Here is an 18,645-nt window from a genome sequence, read left to right as displayed (position 1 = left end):
AAACAGGCATTGGATGCAAAAGAGTTTTCAAGGCATCAGAATGATTTCACTGGGTTCCTCCAAATTTTAGTTCCCTAAGAGAAAGGGGAACTACACCAATAGATAGATGTAAATATAGATATAACATATATGAAGTGGTTTGAGTTTATATACTAATCTACACATGTGGGGAGTATATATACGCACATTATATGTGTGTATGAATGTATATATACATATACAGACACATATATGTGTATGTGCTCTATTCATAGATATAATTCTCAGAAAGTATCGTAAGGACAACAGTGAGACAGCTTCAAGAAAAAACAAGTTCAGATGGAATCAAACTGTAGAAAACTAACTGGACTCAAACTTAGACACCGGCTATTTAAAAAGGTTAGCACAAGCACAGAATCTCATGTGTCTCCCCCAAAATATATTAAAAATGGCAGATTTCTAAGTAGCCTATGGACAATCGAATTAAAATCTGTGTGAATGTGTGTGTGTGTCTACTTATTGTCATCCTAGAAATAGGTATGTCTCCTGTTTCTGGGTTTTATTTTTTAATCATCAAATCAAATAGGTTTTCATCTCCCTTTGCTTCCTGTTATAGTATGCACTGTTCCATCCCACCCTCCCTTGGCTAATAACTTCACGGATTGTCTTTAGTCCACTTAGGAGATGAGCTTTTCAGGTTAGAAACAGAATCAAGCACCATCTACCATGTCTCCCTTCTCTTTTCTCCACTTGGTCCCTTAGGAAGGACACGGGGTGCCAGCCTTGCCCAATTTCTTTTGCTGGAGCCCCACCTGTTTTCCCCTGAAACAAAATAGAACTGGTTTCCTTTTGCCTAATTTTAATGCCCCTCACCACCACAGTCGATGCAGATCCTATATCTTTCAATAGAATGTTAAGAAAATTTGGGACGCTGGCAATAAATTGAATTCTCGCCCTCTCTCCCGCTTGGCCTTGAAGCTGTAGAGATTTCCCAGCAAAGAGAAACGGGGAAGAGTTCAGAAGCCCTGCCTGTTTCCACCTTCTCCTCCTTTGCTACGCAGTGGCCATCCTCCCACACAGAAACATAGCCTTACCTTCCCTGCCAACAAGTGTGAGGGTGAGGTCACCACATAGACTCTGCCAGGGCCTCTGCTCTATCTATCTTTGGTACAGTTTTGTCTCTCCCCCACTGGTATCCGATACCCCCGTAAGTGTATGTATGTATGTGCACGTGTGAGTATACACGTGTGTATACACACCTGCATGTATAATTATATATGTATATGAATATACACACATATACATGTATTTATATAAATATACATATATAAAGAATCCTCCAGATTGACAAGGTTTGGAAAGCCTTAATACTTTACAAGATATTTTAGTGACGAATTTCATTTTTACCCAATTATTAGCAAATTGTCCCAAGATTGTTTTTTTTTTCTTTTTGCAATTTGCAAACAAGTCTGTAAAAAAAATTGATATCTGTATAAAAAAAAGCACATACATGAATAACCCATAGCGATACTAGGCAAGCTAAATATTGTGGAATAAATTAAAGAAAACTTAGCTATAATCATGGACTTTGATATTTATAAAACAAAAGATTTTTTTTCTTTTTTTTTTGCATCTCAGTTAATACAAAGAAACACAGACAGGCACACACACACACACACACACACACACACACACATTCACACATACATAAAGTTTTGGCTGAAGATACAAATAAAAAATCAAGGGGTTAAACCCCTGTCCCCCTTCCCCTCCCTCCCCCCCCCTCTCCACTTGACTAATTTTTCTCTTCTTATCCCAACTTTTTTGGACAGTTTGACCAAAAAAAAAAAATTTCTGTAGGAATCCTTTAACCAATACCAGTGATCATTGGCTTGCGGGCTGCTAACGGCCCAGTTGTTTTCCAGGAGCCGGGACCTTCACAGCAAGTCTCTGATGGCCCATTTGTGGCTGAAAGCTGCCATTGACCAAGGATTCTCGCTACCAAAGCTCCCCCGTTCTCACCTGTGGGGGCTGCCAGGTGGGGGTCAGCTGGGGGAAAGAGGAGGCACAGGATCCCAAGGGACTTTAGAGAGGGCCTTCCAGGAAGAGTCACAGGCGTTCTGAGCTCGGTTTCAATATAAATGATCAATGGATCCCCAGACAATCCAAAGAGAAAGCAAAAATAAAGTCACACCCTCTTTAAAAATACTGTGTTTTGCACACAAACATTCATTATTTTAGGAACATTAAAAACGACAGCCTGAAGTTCTGAAAATATATACGGACATGATACGATGTAGGTCTACATACACACGGGGCGTGTCTACACAGGTGTGCATGTATGTCTGTGTGTACTGTGGGTGCACACGCGCGTGAGTGCATATTACTTGCACACACAGAGACGGATAGGTGTGCACACACATATACCGTTTCACGAATCTGATTTCCAACAGTGTACAACTACTGCACGTCCAGCAAGAACTGTCCCCCGTTTCCTGGCTGTCCTGGGCAGGAGCCAGGCCAAGCTGGAAGGTGTCCCTCGGCGCCCATTGCCCTCCACCTCACTGCCCCTTCCACCGGAAGCCTGACCTGCCACCTCGGAATGATCACCATCACAAACAGACTGTTTAAAGGCTCACACAAATGTCTTTGGTGTACGTGTCTATTCATTTGTAAGGTACAAAATAATAATAACAATAATTAGAATTATAATAATAAAAATAGCTATTTTGTGTGCGCTAGCAGTTCTTCTATAGCTCACATTAAGTGCAGCTCTTCGCCCCCCACCCCCACCCCACCCCGAAAATACTTGTTAAATAAGGATTAGACAAGTCAAACATCATCATAGTGCAAATAGTAAACAATAAACAACAACAACAATAACAACAACATTTACAAAAGATAGAACTGTTTGGATCAAACAGCTTTCCTTTCAAGTATCTCTCCTTGAAGCAAAAAAAAAAAAAAAAAAAAAAAAAAATTAATCATGTTACTTCCAATACAAAAAAAAAAAAAAAAAAAAAGTCTTTCTTTTTGTTCTCTCTCAGGTAAACAGTTTCAAACCAATTAGGTTGCATAGTTCTAGAATCATGAGCACCTTAACGAAATGTTACTTGGTATTTTTCCTTCCTTTGTTCTTTCATCTCTCCCACATCCTGGCCCTCTCTCTCTCTCTCTCTCTCTCTCTCTCTCTCTCTCTCTGCAGAAAAGGCGTCACCCCCTGCGTGCCACCTTCTCCTTCCCTTGCCAGGCCCACTCACGCCGTAGGCAGCGGGTGCAGACATGGCTTCGGATCTCGTCGGGCACATGCACTGGTCTGCTCGGAGATCTCCGCATAGAGATGTGTATTCTCCTCGATACACATCTCTATGTCCATCTCCCGCAGGCGGGTGGGCACCCCCGTGGCCGTGGCAAACCGGGACAACGATCCCTAGCTCTGTTCCGCTCCGTGGCTTTCTGGATGCTCTTGGGAATGGGGGGATCCACGTTACTGACAAGTTAGGGGAGCTGACCTCAGGGCTGGTGCTGAGAGGGCGGGGGAAAGGGCCGAGGCCGCCTTGCGTCCACCACAAAGTGGCCGGTTGGTTCTCCCTAGGAAGAAGGGAGGAGAGGGGATCCCCTCTTCTTCCTCCCCTCCACAGTCCCCAGTTCCTTCACCTGCTTCTTCCCCGCACCCGGGCTTATGAGGGTCTGCATTTTTCCTTCATGTGTCTTCTGCTGATTTTAGTTAAAGTTTCCCGGAGAAACTCCATCCCAAAGGAGGCTCTCGTGTCTTGTCGTTCATGGCCTTTCCACTGTCTCCTGCGTCTCTCCCTTGTCCGTCCGTCTCCCCCCAGCCCCAGGGGCCCCTCCATCTAGCAGGCCGGAGAGGGCCTAGGAGCAGCCGCACTCCTCCACTATCATGTTCTGAATGTCTTTCTTGATGATGTTCTGGCCATCGTCATAGTACAGCATGGACATGGGCCGCAGCTTGGTGGGCACGCAACACGACTTGAGGTTGGAGAAGGGGCTGTGCCCCCTCATGCGGTAGTGGTTGATCACCGTGGAGTGGAAGGACAAGGAGGAGCCGGAAGTACCTGCTATGTGGCTGGGGCACTCGCCCTCGCAGTAGTTGGCGTGGTAGCCGGTGGGGGCTATGATCCAGTCGTTCCAACCGATGTCCTTGAAGCTGACAAAAAACTGCTTTTTGCAGCAGATGTTGACCTTGCCATCGCACTCCAGGCCGCGGCGGCGGCGGCGATGTGGGTGGTCCTCGGACTGGCGGGCCTGCATCATGAGGAAAGGTCTGTGCGTCTGCTCTTTCTCTTCTTCTCCTCCGGCCCCGCTGTCTCCAGCTTCCTTCTTCCTCCCTTCTCCCTCCTCCTCCTTCTTCTTTTTCTTTCCCGACAGCACTAGGTTGGCCCCCGTCTCCTGGCACTGGTCACAGGCGATCCGCACGTCCAGCGAACTCTTGCCCTGGTCCAGCAGGCGCTGGATGCTGCTGGAGACTGGGAAGATGTGCCAAGTGCTCTTGCGGGCATCGACCGCCTTCTCGGATATCAAGAGCTCGCCCTTTTCCCCCTTGAGGCCCACCTCCTCCGCCTCATCCCCCCCATCCACGCTGCTCGGGGACTGCTTCTGATTCTGGTAGAGTCGGATGGTGACTTTGGTCCTGGTCCGGTTAGCCTTGGGGACTTTCAAGAAGAGCCATATTTCAGCCCGCTCCACCACCGAGAGGTCACTGCCTTCTTTGGAAATCTCAAAGTGTAGCGTCTTCTTGGGAGTGCCTGGGGTGGGAAACACAGACAAGAGAAAAGGGGGAGCCGATTAGTGGAAATGTTCGCATCTGTGGGAGAGGGGGCTAATGGAGTTACAACTTGAGGGATCTTAGGGTTTGTTTAAGGGCAAGAAAGGGCAACCGAAGGCCACCAGAAGTGGGGTGACTGCTTAATGTCACTGGGAGCAAGTGGAAGAGCAGTGACCAGAAGAGAAAAATTGGAAACGAAAGATGTTTTTACGGGATGATAAAATTACGTTTTCACATGTAACTGGGGAAAACATAAAATATTAAATTAAGGGAAAAAAGACCCAAATCTGAGGCTGCGACTCGAGCCCTGCTGTCCCACATTGGGCAAAGTAAAGCTCCCCATCCTTAAACAAGCACAGACAGGTATCTACACAGACAGACTCCACAGACACAGCTTCACGGCAAGGTCGACGTTTTCTGTTGCCGTCTCACTCTGTCTATCTAGACTTCTTCTCGGGGATCAAACATGGCTCTGAGATCCTGCTCCTGACAATACCCCCCATTTTGACCCTCGATGGATGCCTTTCATATACAAACGCCCTCCTTCATTTGTAGAACGTGCCCCTGCCTGACAAGCCGAGCCCATCGGACAGAGGACGCCACTGGAGCTCAGAGCCGCCGTGTTCAAATCCCTTCCCTGACACAATTTGACTGGAGACTCTGGGCCAGTCACTTAAGTCCTTAGCAAACTTTTGAGTCACCAATCTGGACGCAGGCACTTGCCACACGAATGAAATCATGGGTCTAGATGAATCCCTTCCTACCCCAACCCCACACAAATAGAACCTCAGCATAAAACCAGAACTTGGAAGAGCATCCTGATGAGGAAACCACATGTATACATATGTTATCAGATGTAGATTTGCGATGGGGATTGCACTCACATACATGGACCATCCATGAACATGCATGTTATATGTGGTTTTAAAAGGCAGCTGTGCAGAGCTAGACATGCGGGACACATCTCTGCATTTACACAGATAACATATCGTACACACGGATGTGACATATGTGTAAATAGCTGTGGCTGTGACACATCCGCGTGACAACATAGCGAGTATACGTGCTACCCTTCCATTCACAGAAGAGAGGATTGTGTGTCTCGGAGCAGAGACGATCATAATCCGTGGAGATACACGTTCCTAAGTGCCATCCAGGAGACTAGGGGATCCTCAAGGTCAAAATGATTTTCATAATTCTAGGAAGCTATTTTACATTCTAATAGAGTAAATCTATTTAAATAAAATAGTAAAAGTTTAAAAAAGATAAAAAGTAAAAATAAAAAGTGCTGGATGGAACACATACAAAAAAAACTCCTTGGGAGGGGGGTCCTTGGTCATTCTTAAGGTTGTAGAAGTGTTTAGAAGCACAGTGTTGGAGAACCACTGTGGGAGAATTAATAAGACAGAGCTTGAAATCGGGAGAGAGCTCGATTCTTGCCCCCATTGCTGGCTATAGGCTCATGACTAAGGGCTTAGCCTCTGTTTGCTCAATGGTAAAAGGGTGATAAGTTGGCACTGCCCACTCCTCAACTGTTATAAGGGAAGTGTTCTGCATACCCCCTCCCTCTATGTAGATGACAGGTACGGTTCTATAACCATACATGCTGTCTTTCTGTCCACCTTCAATTAGGTTCAAATTAAGTTATTTCAGCAAGTATTTGGGGCACTGCTTGGCACTGCACCGGGCACTAGGGAGAGGATAAAGATGAAATAGGGAATTGCCTCTGCCCTCAAGGGGCTTACGTTGTCCTGGGGGAAGTGAGGAGAGCAACGGGTTCCTCATGCATCAACACAAAATGTTGGCAAAGTTAAGAGAAAGCCACTGGCAGAAAGGGCAGGGGATGCCTACCGGCCTTGGGGAGAGTCTGTTAGCCACACATTCATGCCTCTGTCTAAAAACCGGAGGATCTGAGAAAAAGTCCTGGGCAATAGCCCACTTTTGTGCCCATACAGCTCACAGAAAGTCAGCCCCATTTGGGGCTCGCTCCAGGGCAATGGGCCCAATGCTGAACATCTATCTGGCTGGTCTCGCCCTCTCTGCGGCAGAAGGTCCCCTATTTTTGATGGTTTTCACCCACTTTAATGCTCTCTGCACTTGATATAATTCTGGTTGTAGGGGATCTGGGCACCAGACAAAGGAACCCTGGCACACCTTACAGTCTAATTGATGGGGCGGGGGGAGTCAGAGAGTGTGAGGCTGCCTCGTTGCTCTGGAAGCCACTTTCCTTAGAATAATTAATGTTCCTCTGCTTTCGGGGAGGAGTATCAGGATGTTCCCCCACAAAGCAAAGGACAGCCACGAAGGCTGAGCTCCCCGCTTTAGGACGGAGCATGAACAAAAGCCCACAGGGAGAGATAGACTGATCGATGGGCTGGTCTGCCCATGCCATGGACAGAGGAGCTTGCTAGCTGATCCCCCCATGCCCTCCCCCGCCCCTCCATGTGGGAATGCCAGCTCTGCCCATAACAAGCTCCCTTCTGTCTGCCTGGGCTCTGAAATCCTAACCACTGCACGGTGTCAATGGAAAGGCCCAGAGACGGGAGCTGCTCAAACAGACCAGCCAAAGGGCACCGGCTTGCTTTGCTTTCTCTAGGAAATTGAGAGCATGAAACTGTAGCCGTGGAATCATCCCAGGATGTGAAAGTACACCTGGTTTCAGTCAGCTCATTCCCACAGACTTACTGCTGCCTGTTCTGGAAGGGAAGGATGGGGGGAAGGGATTGGGGAGGGGGAGAGGTGGGGGAAGGGATTGGGGAGGGGGAGAGGTGGGGGAAGGGATTGGGGAAGGGGAGAGGTGGGGGAAGGGATAGGGGAAGGAGGCTGGGGGGAAGGGAACAAGAGATGGTCCAAAAAGAACAAGTCTCCCCCAAAAGCAGCCAGTTGGCCGAATACAAAGCGTGCTCCGTTCTCCCCAAGGACCTTGCCCATTCCGCTCCTGAGAGATGGCTAAGGAGAGCTGGCATCCTGCACGATGCTTCTCAACCTCAGTCTTCTCACTGGACAACTGGGAATAATCATGAACCCCTGGGGTCTTCAGCTCCAGTGAGAGTCCCAGGTCCTGAGTAAAGGTCAGTTCTGATCAGACGGGTCAGGGGACCACATCTGGCCTTCCCCGGTCATCTGTTCACCAACCATCATCGAAGCCTCATGTCTGTTGTCTGCCAGCATCACGGACTCAAGAGACGTGACTAGGACCACTCAGTTTAGGGAATAGTAGAGTTTGGTTCCAAGTCCACCGCCTCTCATCCCACCATCGCTGCCTCCCTCAGAGTGGAGAAGGACTCCAGCACTGCCCTGTGGGGCACTGAGGCCCAGGGAAAGGAAGAGGCCCGCCCAGAGCCCCCTAAGATAGGAAGCGTGAGAAGGGAGATTTGAACCCAAGGCTTCCTCACTGCAAGCCCCATGTCAAGCTCAAATAGAAATGGGAGCCACTCAACTGGACACGTGCAGATTGCCTTAGAAACCACCCATCACCATGACCTATGCTCACTGTGTATTCTGGTACCTCTTTCCCAGCTATATTCTCACCCATACTCAGGGGGTTGCAGGGGCCCTGAGGCTGGTGTTTGCCCCTGTGCCCTTTGCCACCTGCTGCCTCGGGCGAGAGGAGATCTCAGCACCCGGCAGCTGGACTGGGAAGCAAGTGATTTTGGAGCATCATGGAAACAAGGACTATGGGAAAAGCGCTCACTCGAAAGGGGCTCAGTCTTTCCAGCTGCTGCTGCTACATCAAGGCCCCAGACCAGGAAGAACTCCCTCGCCTCCCAATGGACCCTGGTCATTCACCCTCTTGCACTGTGTGTGTGGAGCGAGGTCTCCACTAGTCACCAGGATGCCCATTTAATCGTCAGGACAGATTGCCAGCAGCACCTTCCATGTGCTGCTCCCCCCTCCTATTTCTGACAGTTGGACTATCCCCTCCAAATATCCCCCTCCCCTGTCAGTTCTGTAGCCTGGAGTCCATTTCTGGAACTGCTTTAGAATATAATCCCGAGAATTTTCTCAGAGAAGGAAAACAGCAAACAACCACCACCACCAAGAGAGCAGGCCCCAAAGCCCCAGGTGCCTCCTCCTGGAAAAGGGGGGCCCAAAGCCCAGGAGAAAGGGACCCAGGGACTCCCGGCTTCCCCGTGGCTGCTATATCTCCAGGTACCTTGCTTTTTTAAGTTTTCTACCAGCCATAATGATGGAGGGCAGATGTTTTCTGATGCTCGTGGAGAAAATAGAAGAGGAAAGTGAAAAAGGCACCAGGGAGAGAGTCAGGGGCAGCACGTGACCCCCTCCCCTGGTCTCCTGGGCGGGGTCAAGGCTAAGGGGCTTTATCTCTTGGAGCCTCAGTGACCCTATCTGTAAAATGAGATAGGGGGGCAATGCTCAGAGCAGCTGAAGGGAACCTTCTAGCTGAAATCTCTACTTCCAGGAATACAGGAACTCCATTTTGTCAGGTTTAGTGTTTTCCTGAGAGAAAGAGAGGGAGAAAGAGAGAGACAGAGACAGAGACAGAGACAGAGACAAAGACAGAGACAGAGAGACAGAGACAGAGACAGAGACACAGAGACAGACAGAGACAGAGAGAGAGAGGGAGAAGAGAGACAGAGACAGACAGAGAGAGAGGAAGAGGGAATAAAAAGGGTTAGAGGGGGAAGGAAAGGGGAAGGAGAGAGAGATATAAAGATAAAGGGAGAGATTGAGAGAGGGGAAGAGAGAAAGGGAGGGAAAGAGGGAGAAAGAGGAGAGAGAAAGAGAGGAGAGAGAGAGAGAGAGAGAGAGAGAGAGAGAGAGAGAGAGAGAGAAACAGAAGGAGGTGAGAGGGTAACAGGAAAGAGAAAGGAAGAGCAATATAAAGGAGAAAAGGGGAGGGAGAAAGGTAGAGAAGGAGGGATAGAGGGAGAAAGGACAGGGAGAGAAGGAGGAATGGAAGAGAGGAATAAAAGGGGTTAGATGGGGAAGGGAGGGAAAAAAGAGAAAGGTGGAGGGAGGGGGGTGGAGAGGGGGGGAGAAGGAGGGAGGAAGGGAGGGAGAGAAGGAGGGAGGAGGAGGGAGGGAGAAACCCCTTTGATATTGTTAATGTATTAAAAGACAAAATGGCCTAAGCAGCCTGCTGGAGTCTCAGCAGCCCAGCAGATGCCTGGAAGCTCTGGGCCTTTATCCTTTTCTCTTCTAATCCCAATCCCACCTCTGCCAACCTCAGATGAGCCCAGGGTTCTTTCTGGGCAGCCTCAGCGCAGCCTTTCTGGGCCCACAAGCCCAAATCGGGCCTGAGCACACCCAGGTGGGAGGGAGGAAGGGAGACTATTCCTCCTCCCAGGTCCCTCCTCTCCCTCCTTCTCCCCCCTCCTTTTCCTCCCCTTTCTCTCCCTCCTTCTCCTCCTCCTCCCCCTTCTCTCTCTCCTCTTTCCCTCCTCCTCCCCTTTTTCTCCCTCCTCCTCCTCCTCCTCGCCCTTTCTCTCCCTCCTCTCTCCTTCCCTCCCCTCCTCCTCTCCCTGCGTGTCTCGAGAGGGCCCTGGGAGCAGTGAGCTAGGCCCTGGGCTGGCCCGGGCCTCCCTTCAGGTGCCCCCTCTCCATCAGCTTCCTCTCCTCACTCCTTTTGCTATTTTTGCCCCTGGCCCCGGCTGCTCTGGAAGGCGGGCCATCCTCCTTCCTCCCGAGCCTGCTCTGCTCATCTCTGCCACTGACTGAGTCACTAGGCAGGGAGACCCACGCAGGGGAGGGGGGTGGGGAGCTGGCTGCCGCTTGGGGCGTTCTCAGGGAAGGGAGTCAGCCCGGGGCCCAGGCCGGGGGCCCACTCCCAGGCTGAAGGTGGTCCAGACCGAGGAGTATAGGACGGGAGGGGCGGGGGCGTTGGGAACAGCTGGGGGGAGCCCTAACTGCCAGCCCCTCCATCACTGCGGTTCAGAGAGGCACAGCGAGAGAGAGGCCGCTGCCCAGCTACTGAATGAACTTCACCAGCTGGGTTCCCCTCCTCCCACCCCAGCGGGGCCCCACAGTGTCACAGAGGCAGGACTTGAATCCACATCTTTGGGCTTTTGGGCAGCTCTCCGGCTTAGACCCCCTGCTGCCTAAGGAGCACCTGGGACAAGCCACCTGACTGTTTCCGTGCCCTGGGACAGCTTTCTAAGGCTACAAAGCACTGAGTTGTTTAAATGCCTCCCTGGCAGTTCCCTGCTCAGATATCATCCTGGGCTTCTAGGCTGAAAGGCTACAAGGGACCCGAGAAAGTCCATTTTCTCATTCTACAAATGAGGGAACTCAGGTCTAAAAAGTGACTTCCTCACAGTGGGAGTGGGTCACACAGACTGTGGGAACCGTGGATAATAACTAGCATTTGCACAGGCGCTTAAGCCTGTTCATCCCATTGGAGGCTCACACACACCTCAAGGAGGTAGGCGTTATTATCATTCCCATTTTACAGATGAAGAAACTGAGGCAGAGGCTCAGAGACTTGCCTCTGCTCCCATGGGCACTAACCTATCCACCTCCCTGTTGTGCCCACAGAGGTCCACTCAAAAAATCCTAAAGTTAATAATAGAAAACGAGAGCAAGATAATCATCATAATAAACAATTATTTTATCCAAGTGTGCGACAGTCTGCCAAACATTAAGCATAAAATAACACACGCAGAATAGCAACCAGTTCCAGGACCTTTTCCATCTGAAATCCATTCAGAAAAAAGGATACAATGAGCAGTGGGAATCACAGGAGCAGAGACTGTGGGGTGTGCTGAGGGGCCATAGACTTTGGAGTTAGGGTCCCTTGAGCTCAGCCTTTCCCCAGTGGGGCTTTCTCAAGTCCCTTTGGGCCCTCAGCACGATACCCAAAATCCTCAATGGCTCCCAAGTACATCCTGAAGACCCTAAGCTTTGGGGAAAGTGACCGCACTTGTCAGTGTAGGGAATCTCCACACTGGGAGAAACTTCCTGGATAAAATCCTAGTCAGACCAAGAAAGGACAGCAGCAGCTGTGACCACCAGCCTGCACATGTTTTCAAAGGGCTTTAAATCCTTGTTCTCTGACCCTTATGATTCTATAACTGGGACAAGGGGGAGAAAAGTTACCTGCCTTCCTTCACCATTGTAGCTCTTGAGTTTCTAGGGTGACTGGGGAGGGGTCCTGGGTTCTTGTCATTTATATAGAGGATTTAAACTCATATGGAAGAGAAAAGGAAAATCAAAGAGAGTCCTCTCCCCCAGGTAGCTAAGATTTTAAATTTCCCTCCTGGGGCTCCTAGTTAGTGAGTAGTTATACCAGGGGCTACAAAATTACCATTTACAGACAGGGAGTCTTTCACTGAGCCAACTGGAACCCTGAAGTCCCTCACACGATGGGCCTGCAAATCCCCTCCCAAGAAGACCAGGATAGGGGTGTGGGGAGTCCTCAGGGGCACCTGCAAAGGCTTATTGATCCTGCAAACTTTAGCCCTTGTTCTTCCTGGAAAGACTGAGATTCTCCAAGATCTGGATTTGAGTATTGATAGGGAGAAGGGAAATGACAGGCGAGGCAGGAGGAAGTCCCCTCCCTGAGTATTCTCCCCTGCCCCCAACTCCTAGCAAGAGGAATTCCTAACTAAAAAGCTAATCCTCGTTAGTGGCTTCCTCAAATGCTGAAGTCTGGGATTTTCCCATATCTTCAATATGAGATAGATCAGTTAGGAGGGCTTTTGTCTTTGGGATGGAAAGTGCTCTGAGTCAGGATGCAGCCCTGGCCACACGGTGACAGCCACCTGTCACTGACAAACACCATTTCCCAAGAAGTTGCTGGAAAGGCTTGGCACCCACCTTCCCAAATGCAGGGAGGCAGAGCATGGTTATACACGTTATACACAAACACACACATATCTATCATCTATCCATCCATCTGTCTGTCTGTCTGTCCATCTATCATTATCTGTCTATCTATCAGTCTATCTGATGGTTTAGCTATCTTTCTCTCCTGAGAGTCACAAAAGGTGACTCCAATTCTGATCCTGCCTTTTCTTCCCCTTTCCCTCCTCTTCTAAGGAGTTCAGGCTCTTCTCCAACTTCCCCAGAGGGGCCAGGACTAACTCTTCAGGGGTCAGAGGCGCTGTCATTGGCCATGGGGTACCCGGGACGCCGCCAACTAATGAAGAGGTGCGATGGTGGGAGGTGCCATGGTAGAAATGATAGTAGCTCCAAACAATGAACCCGGACCAAGCTCCGGCAAGCTGCTAAATAAATCCCTTTGTATATGCATGGGCACACACTCGCACTCACACACTCTCTCCCCTTTAGAGTCATTCACTATTGTTTATGACACTTGGGCAACTGCTGGAACCTGCCAGGGAATCTGCAGCGAGCCAGAGAAGGAAGGCAGCTATTTCTGGGGCAAGCCGGTGCCTTTGACCATTAGGTCCCGCTTCTCGGCCTCTCCGCTTGCTTTGGTTTTCCCATCGAGACCTGGTCATTACCCGGCCTCCCCGGGAGGAGTTATCCTCTCCCCTCCTCACCACGGCCTGCAGGGCTCCTCTCCAGGGGCATCCCCCGCCCCGCAGGCGGCCCAAACCCAGGGTCTCGGCACTCGCCTTCTTGGTGGTGACGGGCTGGGACTGGTTGGCGTTCTAGCCCCCGCCGTGCTGAGGCCCCACTTTGGGGGGCACAAGTCATGCCCCAAACCTCAGCCCTCTGCCCATCTGGCGGGGAGACTCCCGGGCTCGGAGGCCAAGTTGCTAAGGAGCACGATGCGAAAAGTCTTTGCGAGGCGCCCTCTTGTGGCCCGTCCCCCGTCCTAGGGCGACCGACCCCCACAGCACGGCGGCCCCTTGGCTGACAGCATCCCCACTGCCTGCGTTCCTGCTCTCAGCCCAGCACAGCCCCATCCCCAGACAGAGGTTGTGTCTCTAGGTAAGGAATCAATCAGTGGCTCGAACCTCCCCCAATCCCTCAGCAAACAATACCCTCCAGGCCCCAGGATTGCAGGGACCTCCTCCTGCAGCTTTCTCCGCACTTTCTCCAGCCCCGAGGTTTCAGATTTCTCCTCTCTTTTCCTTCCTGGTTATCTCTCCCCTCCTCCTCCCCCCTGCTGCCTGGGGGCTGCTCTGAGCCGGTCACCTAGCTGGTTGCTAGCAAAGTTGCCAGCCTCATCCTCTGGCCTGGGCAGGATCCCAAAGCTTAACAGTTCACTGAGTAAGAAGTTCCCTTCTTAATAAAACAACCCCATTGCCCCCGTCTCCCCACCCCCCATAGCAACATTTGCAAAACTAGAAGGAGCCACCTGCAGACTGAGTGAGGCTGCCCCCCCCCCTTCCTTCTCTCTACCTGCTCTCTGAAAACAGGACAATCCCAGGAGGCCATCTCTGATGTGGGGGGAGGATCCCGAGCCATCCTGAGAGCTCCCCAAGCTCCAGATCTAATTCTAAGTTGATCAGTAAGGGGACAACATTTCTGTTTTACTGAATGGAAGAAATGGGGATGGAGGGCTAGATCAGCCCAGCTGTCCCTCTCCTGCTTGTCATTCATTTAAAAAAAAAAATCCATGATTGGAAAGAAAGCCTGGAGAAAGCCCCTCCACCTGCCAAGAATGACACTGAGCTGACTAGGCCCTGGCATGGGGGCTTCTGAGCCCTGCCCACGGCACCCCTCTGCCTTCGCCGGGCCCTGGGAAGCACATGACAAAGACATGGCAAACATGAAATCTGCGGCCGGGCAGGGTGTGTGTGCAGGGCATTATTCCCTTGCCTCGATTTGCATTATAGACAAGATTTTAGCAAGAAAGACCTGATCGGGTCTGGAGATCCTGAAGGATGTTATTTAGGCGACACTATTCAGTAAGGCTCATCTGCCTATAGATTTTCTACTCTATGATCATCAGCTCACAGGGGCAACAGGTCCTGGCCAATCCACTGTCTCAGGGCGGAGGGTTTCCTAACCTAGGACAGATGGAGCCCTTTGGTAGTCGGGCAAAACCAGTAATGTCCCCAGATACATCAAATCTATAGGAATCCAAAAGAAACCAATGATACTGAAATACAGTTCACAAAGTTTAAAAAAAACAAAAGTTCTCGGAGCTCAGGTTAAGAGCTCCTCCTGTGGAGCACACTTCCTTCTTTGGTGGTAAAGTTTGCCCTATTGGAAGATGATGAAATGCTCTTATTCTTATAGGGGGAGGAGGTTCAAAGGAAAACCCCAAATCTTTGCCACAGGCCTGTTCCCAAAGCCCCACTAATCCTGCCTCCCCACTCTTCTCAGAGCTTTCCATTGGGAAGTTCCACTCTAGAGACAATGTGGGATGCATTTAACTCCTTGATAAGATGGCTCTAGTTCCCTCAAACTAACTGCTTAGCAGGTAGTAAAGGCAAGGCCTGCTGGGAGAGAAAAGCAGTCTTGCTTTTATTTTGGAAAGAAAGAGGCAGAAGAGGGAGGGAGGGTGGACCCCAGTAGAGCGAAGGGGGGGACGATGTCCCTGCTGATGTCCCAGACAGAGACCGCTCCAGGAGTTGCAATGCCCTGCCCTCCCGACCCCCCAGTTTGTCTCAGTTTAGATGCTGGCAGCCCCTCTTGGGTAAAGAGAATGGTCAGCGGGCTGGTGGTCAAAGGCACTGTTGCCATCGGCCCTGTGGCACCCCAGGCTAAAGGCAACTCCTGAGAAGGCACAGGAGGCAGAGGCAGGTGCCGAAGCAGCCACAGAAAACCACCCAGCACGTCTGTGTGCCAAGGGCCCCAGGCCGGAGGATGTACACTGAGCCCTTGCCCCCAGATTCATCAGATCGAAAAGAAAGGTGGGAGTCCCAAGCCCCCCCAAGTCTGGAGGGAGCCAGCCCTGGGGAATGTGGGATGGAGGCCCGGCCTGCCCGAGGGCAGCGGGAAGCCGGCTGGCCGGGGGACGGGACACTTCCTGACCTGGCACTTCTTCCTTGCAAAAGGACCTCGGAGTCACCAGGTTTTCGGGGCCGCAGAGTCGCGGTGCCGGCCGCGGCCAGCTTCTCCGAAGGGGCCGGGGCCCCTTGGCCGACCACGGGCTCCACGCCGCAGCGGGGCCGGCGGCCCTGGGGGTGGGGAAAAGCCCTCGGCCTGGTGGGCTCCGGCCCCAAATGCTCCCTCTCTAGATGGGCTCGGCCGGGCCGGCTGCTCCGCCGCCCTCGCGGCCCCCTTGGGGAAGCGGCACGGGGAGCCCCCGCGCCCCGCCACAGCGCTGCCTCTCGGGGCCCGGGAACGAGGGCCCGAAGGCGGGCGCGAGCGGCCAGCAAGGTTGCATTCCTTGGCAGGGGGCGGCCTCTCCGAAACTGCCCCAGAACAAGCCTCTTTTTTCCCGGCTTTCTTTTTTTGGTTCAGAGGGCAAAAGTCAGTGTTACAAATGTTACCCATGTGAATGCCAGCTCACAGGGAGCTGACAGCAAGTGCGCCTGCCCCCAGTCCTCCCGGCTAACGCCCAGGGTGTGTGTGCTCCCGGGAGGCGGCTCCGGAGAGATCCGAGCGCAGCGCGCTGCCGTCTGGCCCTGCGGCCTCTGGCTGGCCGGCCCGCTCCGTCTGGCCTGCGGCATCCCGGGCTCTGGCGCCCGCAGCCCGGCCCGCGGCTGCGGCGGCACCGCCGCTTTCAAACAGTTCTTTCCCTCTTCCTTTCTTCCTCACCATCCCCCCCCCCGCCCCCGGGCAGAAAACAAAAATAAAGCCGTAAGGACGCAATGGCCGGAGTTGGGGGCCCGGCCCCCAGCGGCGCGGCCCCGAGCTCCGTGCCCCCCGCTCCCGCTGGCCCGGGCTGGCCGCCGCCCCGCTCCCCCCGGACCCACCAGCCGGGAGCGGGAACCGAGCGGTCCCGTCTCCCACCGTTCCGGGCACCCAGCGCCAGCAGGAAGCCCGCCCGACTTCGGGCTCTGGAAGGCTGGTCGGAGACATCCTCCCCGCCACCCACCCCTGCCTCCCACCCCCGTCGGGGTTGTCCGAGTTCGGCCGCGTAAGCGCGCTTTGCACCTCAGATCCCCGAGCGGCCCCAGCCGAGGCCGCCCCGCGGCCTGTCCAGCTCGGTGCCCAGGCTGCCCACCTCCGGCTCCCGGGCTCCCAGCCGCCCCCGAGAGCAGTCGGTGATGCTGCCCACACAGCTCCCAAGTCTGTGCCCGGGGCCGCTCGCCCCTGCCCGTCTGCCCAGGCGCCGAGGGCAGAGGCAGATCCAGCCTGGGGCTTCTGCCCCGAACTGTGCCCGGGCTACCCAGCCCGGGCTAAAGCGGGCGAGCGATGCAGCCCTCCGGGGGGACCCGCGCCCCGGCCGCCTCTCCCCGCCCGCCCAGCCGCGGCCGAGAGCGGCGGGCGCTGCAGCCCGCGGGTCCCGCGCCGCTCCGTGCCCCAGCCACCCGGCCCTGCCAGCCTGCCTTCCTGCCCGGCCCGGGAGTGCCGGAGCCGAGGGGGGGGGGGGCATCGCCAGTGCCGCGCGGCGCGGGTGGGGAGCCACGGGGGCGAAGCGGCAGGCACCCACCTGACTCGGCGAAGGTGATGATCTCGGAGGTCTGCTCCAGGAGCTCATTCATCTCGGCCCGGCGCCCGATGTCGTCCTCGATCTCCACGTAGCCGTTCTCACCCACCTTGCCGACATGCAGTTTTTTGATGGCATTGAGCAAGGCCGCCTTGGGCACCGGCTGGGTGACGTCGGGTCGCTTCTTCAAGTGCAGCATGTTGAGGATGTGCTTCTTGACGGCTTCCACCATCTCCGGCTGCGAGCTGGGGATCTCCTTGGGCAGGCTGCTGAGGGCACAGGACGGGCACTCCGGGACGGGGCCGGGGCTGGCGCCCTCCGAGCCCGGCGTAGGGGAGCTCCTGACTCGGATCCAGCAGAGCGCCAAAAGAAAGCCTCTCAGCGAGAGCCCAGGCATGCTGGCCGCCCGAGCTGGGGGGCTACGCTGGTTTTAAAAGCCCGGGGAGCTGACCCCCTCCCTCCGGCAGGCAGTGGGCTGGGGTTGCTCGCTCGCTCGCTCGCTCGCTCGCTTGCTCTCTCTCTCGCTCTCTCTCTCTCTCCTCCGCGCGCTCGCTCTCTCTCTCTTTCTCTCCCCCTCTCTCTCCTTCTCTCTTTCTCTCTCGCTCTTTTTCCTTCTCTTCAGCAAATTCTCTGGAACAAGAACAAAAAGTTTTCTGTGAAGTTTGGTTTGTAGGTCCCTTCCCTCTCCGAATGCAGTAAGTGCTGGACGACTGTGGCTGTCAGGGAGGAGAGTTCTGACTGTCTCAGAGTAGGATAGAGGGAGAGAGAGAGAGGGAGAGAGAGAGAGAGAGGGAGAGAGGGAGAGAGCGAGAAACTCCACTTACATTTCTTTGTATTTAAAAGCATCTGGGTGGTATAGTAGGATCAGTTCAAATTCTGATTGTTAATTTCTCTGAACTTCAGTTTCCTCAGTTGTAAAATGGGATAATAGCGCTGACCTCCCAGGACATTGTGAGAAATGAGACAGTGAGAGAGAGAGAGAGAGAGAGAGAGAGAGAGAGAGAGAGAGAGAGAACGAACGACGGATTGGCCTGAAGTGAGTGAGTGAATGAGAGAGGGAGGGAGTTTTGTCTGTGAGTAAAGGCTATGTATGAATAGGGAGGGGGAGGAACAGCCCAGATTCTGACAGGCTGCCTTCCTTATGATCCTTGCTCCCTAACGCACACCTCTCTTCAAATACCACCATTCTCATAATATATGTATGTATGTATATATATAGTTTACTCTCCCTATTATAAAGGGAGGGGGGAGCTTGCTCCCAGTCCCCTCCCTTTTCTCTCTTCTCCTTCTCCCTCCTGGTTTTTTTTTTTTTCCTAATTAAAAAAAAAGTTTAAAGAAGCAAAACCAACTGTATTGGAGAAGGGAGGAAACTATCCCCTTGTTAAACCTTGGACAGTCACCTGGCACTGAAGGTGAGAGGATTGAGACCAAAAGAGGGATGGAAGCATCAATGGGGGAA

The 18,645-nt window shown here is 52.8% G+C and overlaps 1 protein-coding gene across 1 annotated transcript; it reads right to left on the bottom strand.

Moving 5' to 3' along the window:
- Nucleotides 1-2,410: 2,410 nt before the first annotated feature.
- Nucleotides 2,411-17,992, bottom strand: INHBA (inhibin subunit beta A). Its single transcript, XM_031951811.1, has 2 exons — nt 17,190-17,992; nt 2,411-4,745 (listed from the first exon to the last, which is right to left on the bottom strand). Exons 1-2 carry the CDS (start codon nt 17,581-17,583, stop codon nt 3,853-3,855), a joined length of 1,287 nt encoding a protein of 428 aa, XP_031807671.1. The 5' UTR covers nt 17,584-17,992; the 3' UTR covers nt 2,411-3,852.
- Nucleotides 17,993-18,645: the final 653 nt, after the last annotated feature.

This window comes from Sarcophilus harrisii, chromosome 1 (genome assembly GCF_902635505.1).
Source record: "Sarcophilus harrisii chromosome 1, mSarHar1.11, whole genome shotgun sequence".
NCBI lineage: Eukaryota > Metazoa > Chordata > Mammalia > Dasyuromorphia > Dasyuridae > Sarcophilus > Sarcophilus harrisii.
Note: the sequence above shows the minus strand (reverse complement) of the source record. Positions and strands in the feature narration are given on the sequence as shown.

Bases quoted from the DNA above. Each gene is read 5' to 3' on its own strand.
- INHBA (XM_031951811.1), bottom strand. From the start codon at position 17,583: ATGCCTGGGCTCTCGCTGAGAGGCTTTCTTTTGGCGCTCTGCTGGATC. The intron at 4,746-17,189 runs GTGGGTGCCTGC...TTCCCACCCCAG, and splicing joins CATCACCTTCGCCGAGTCAG to GCACTCCCAAGAAGACGCTA.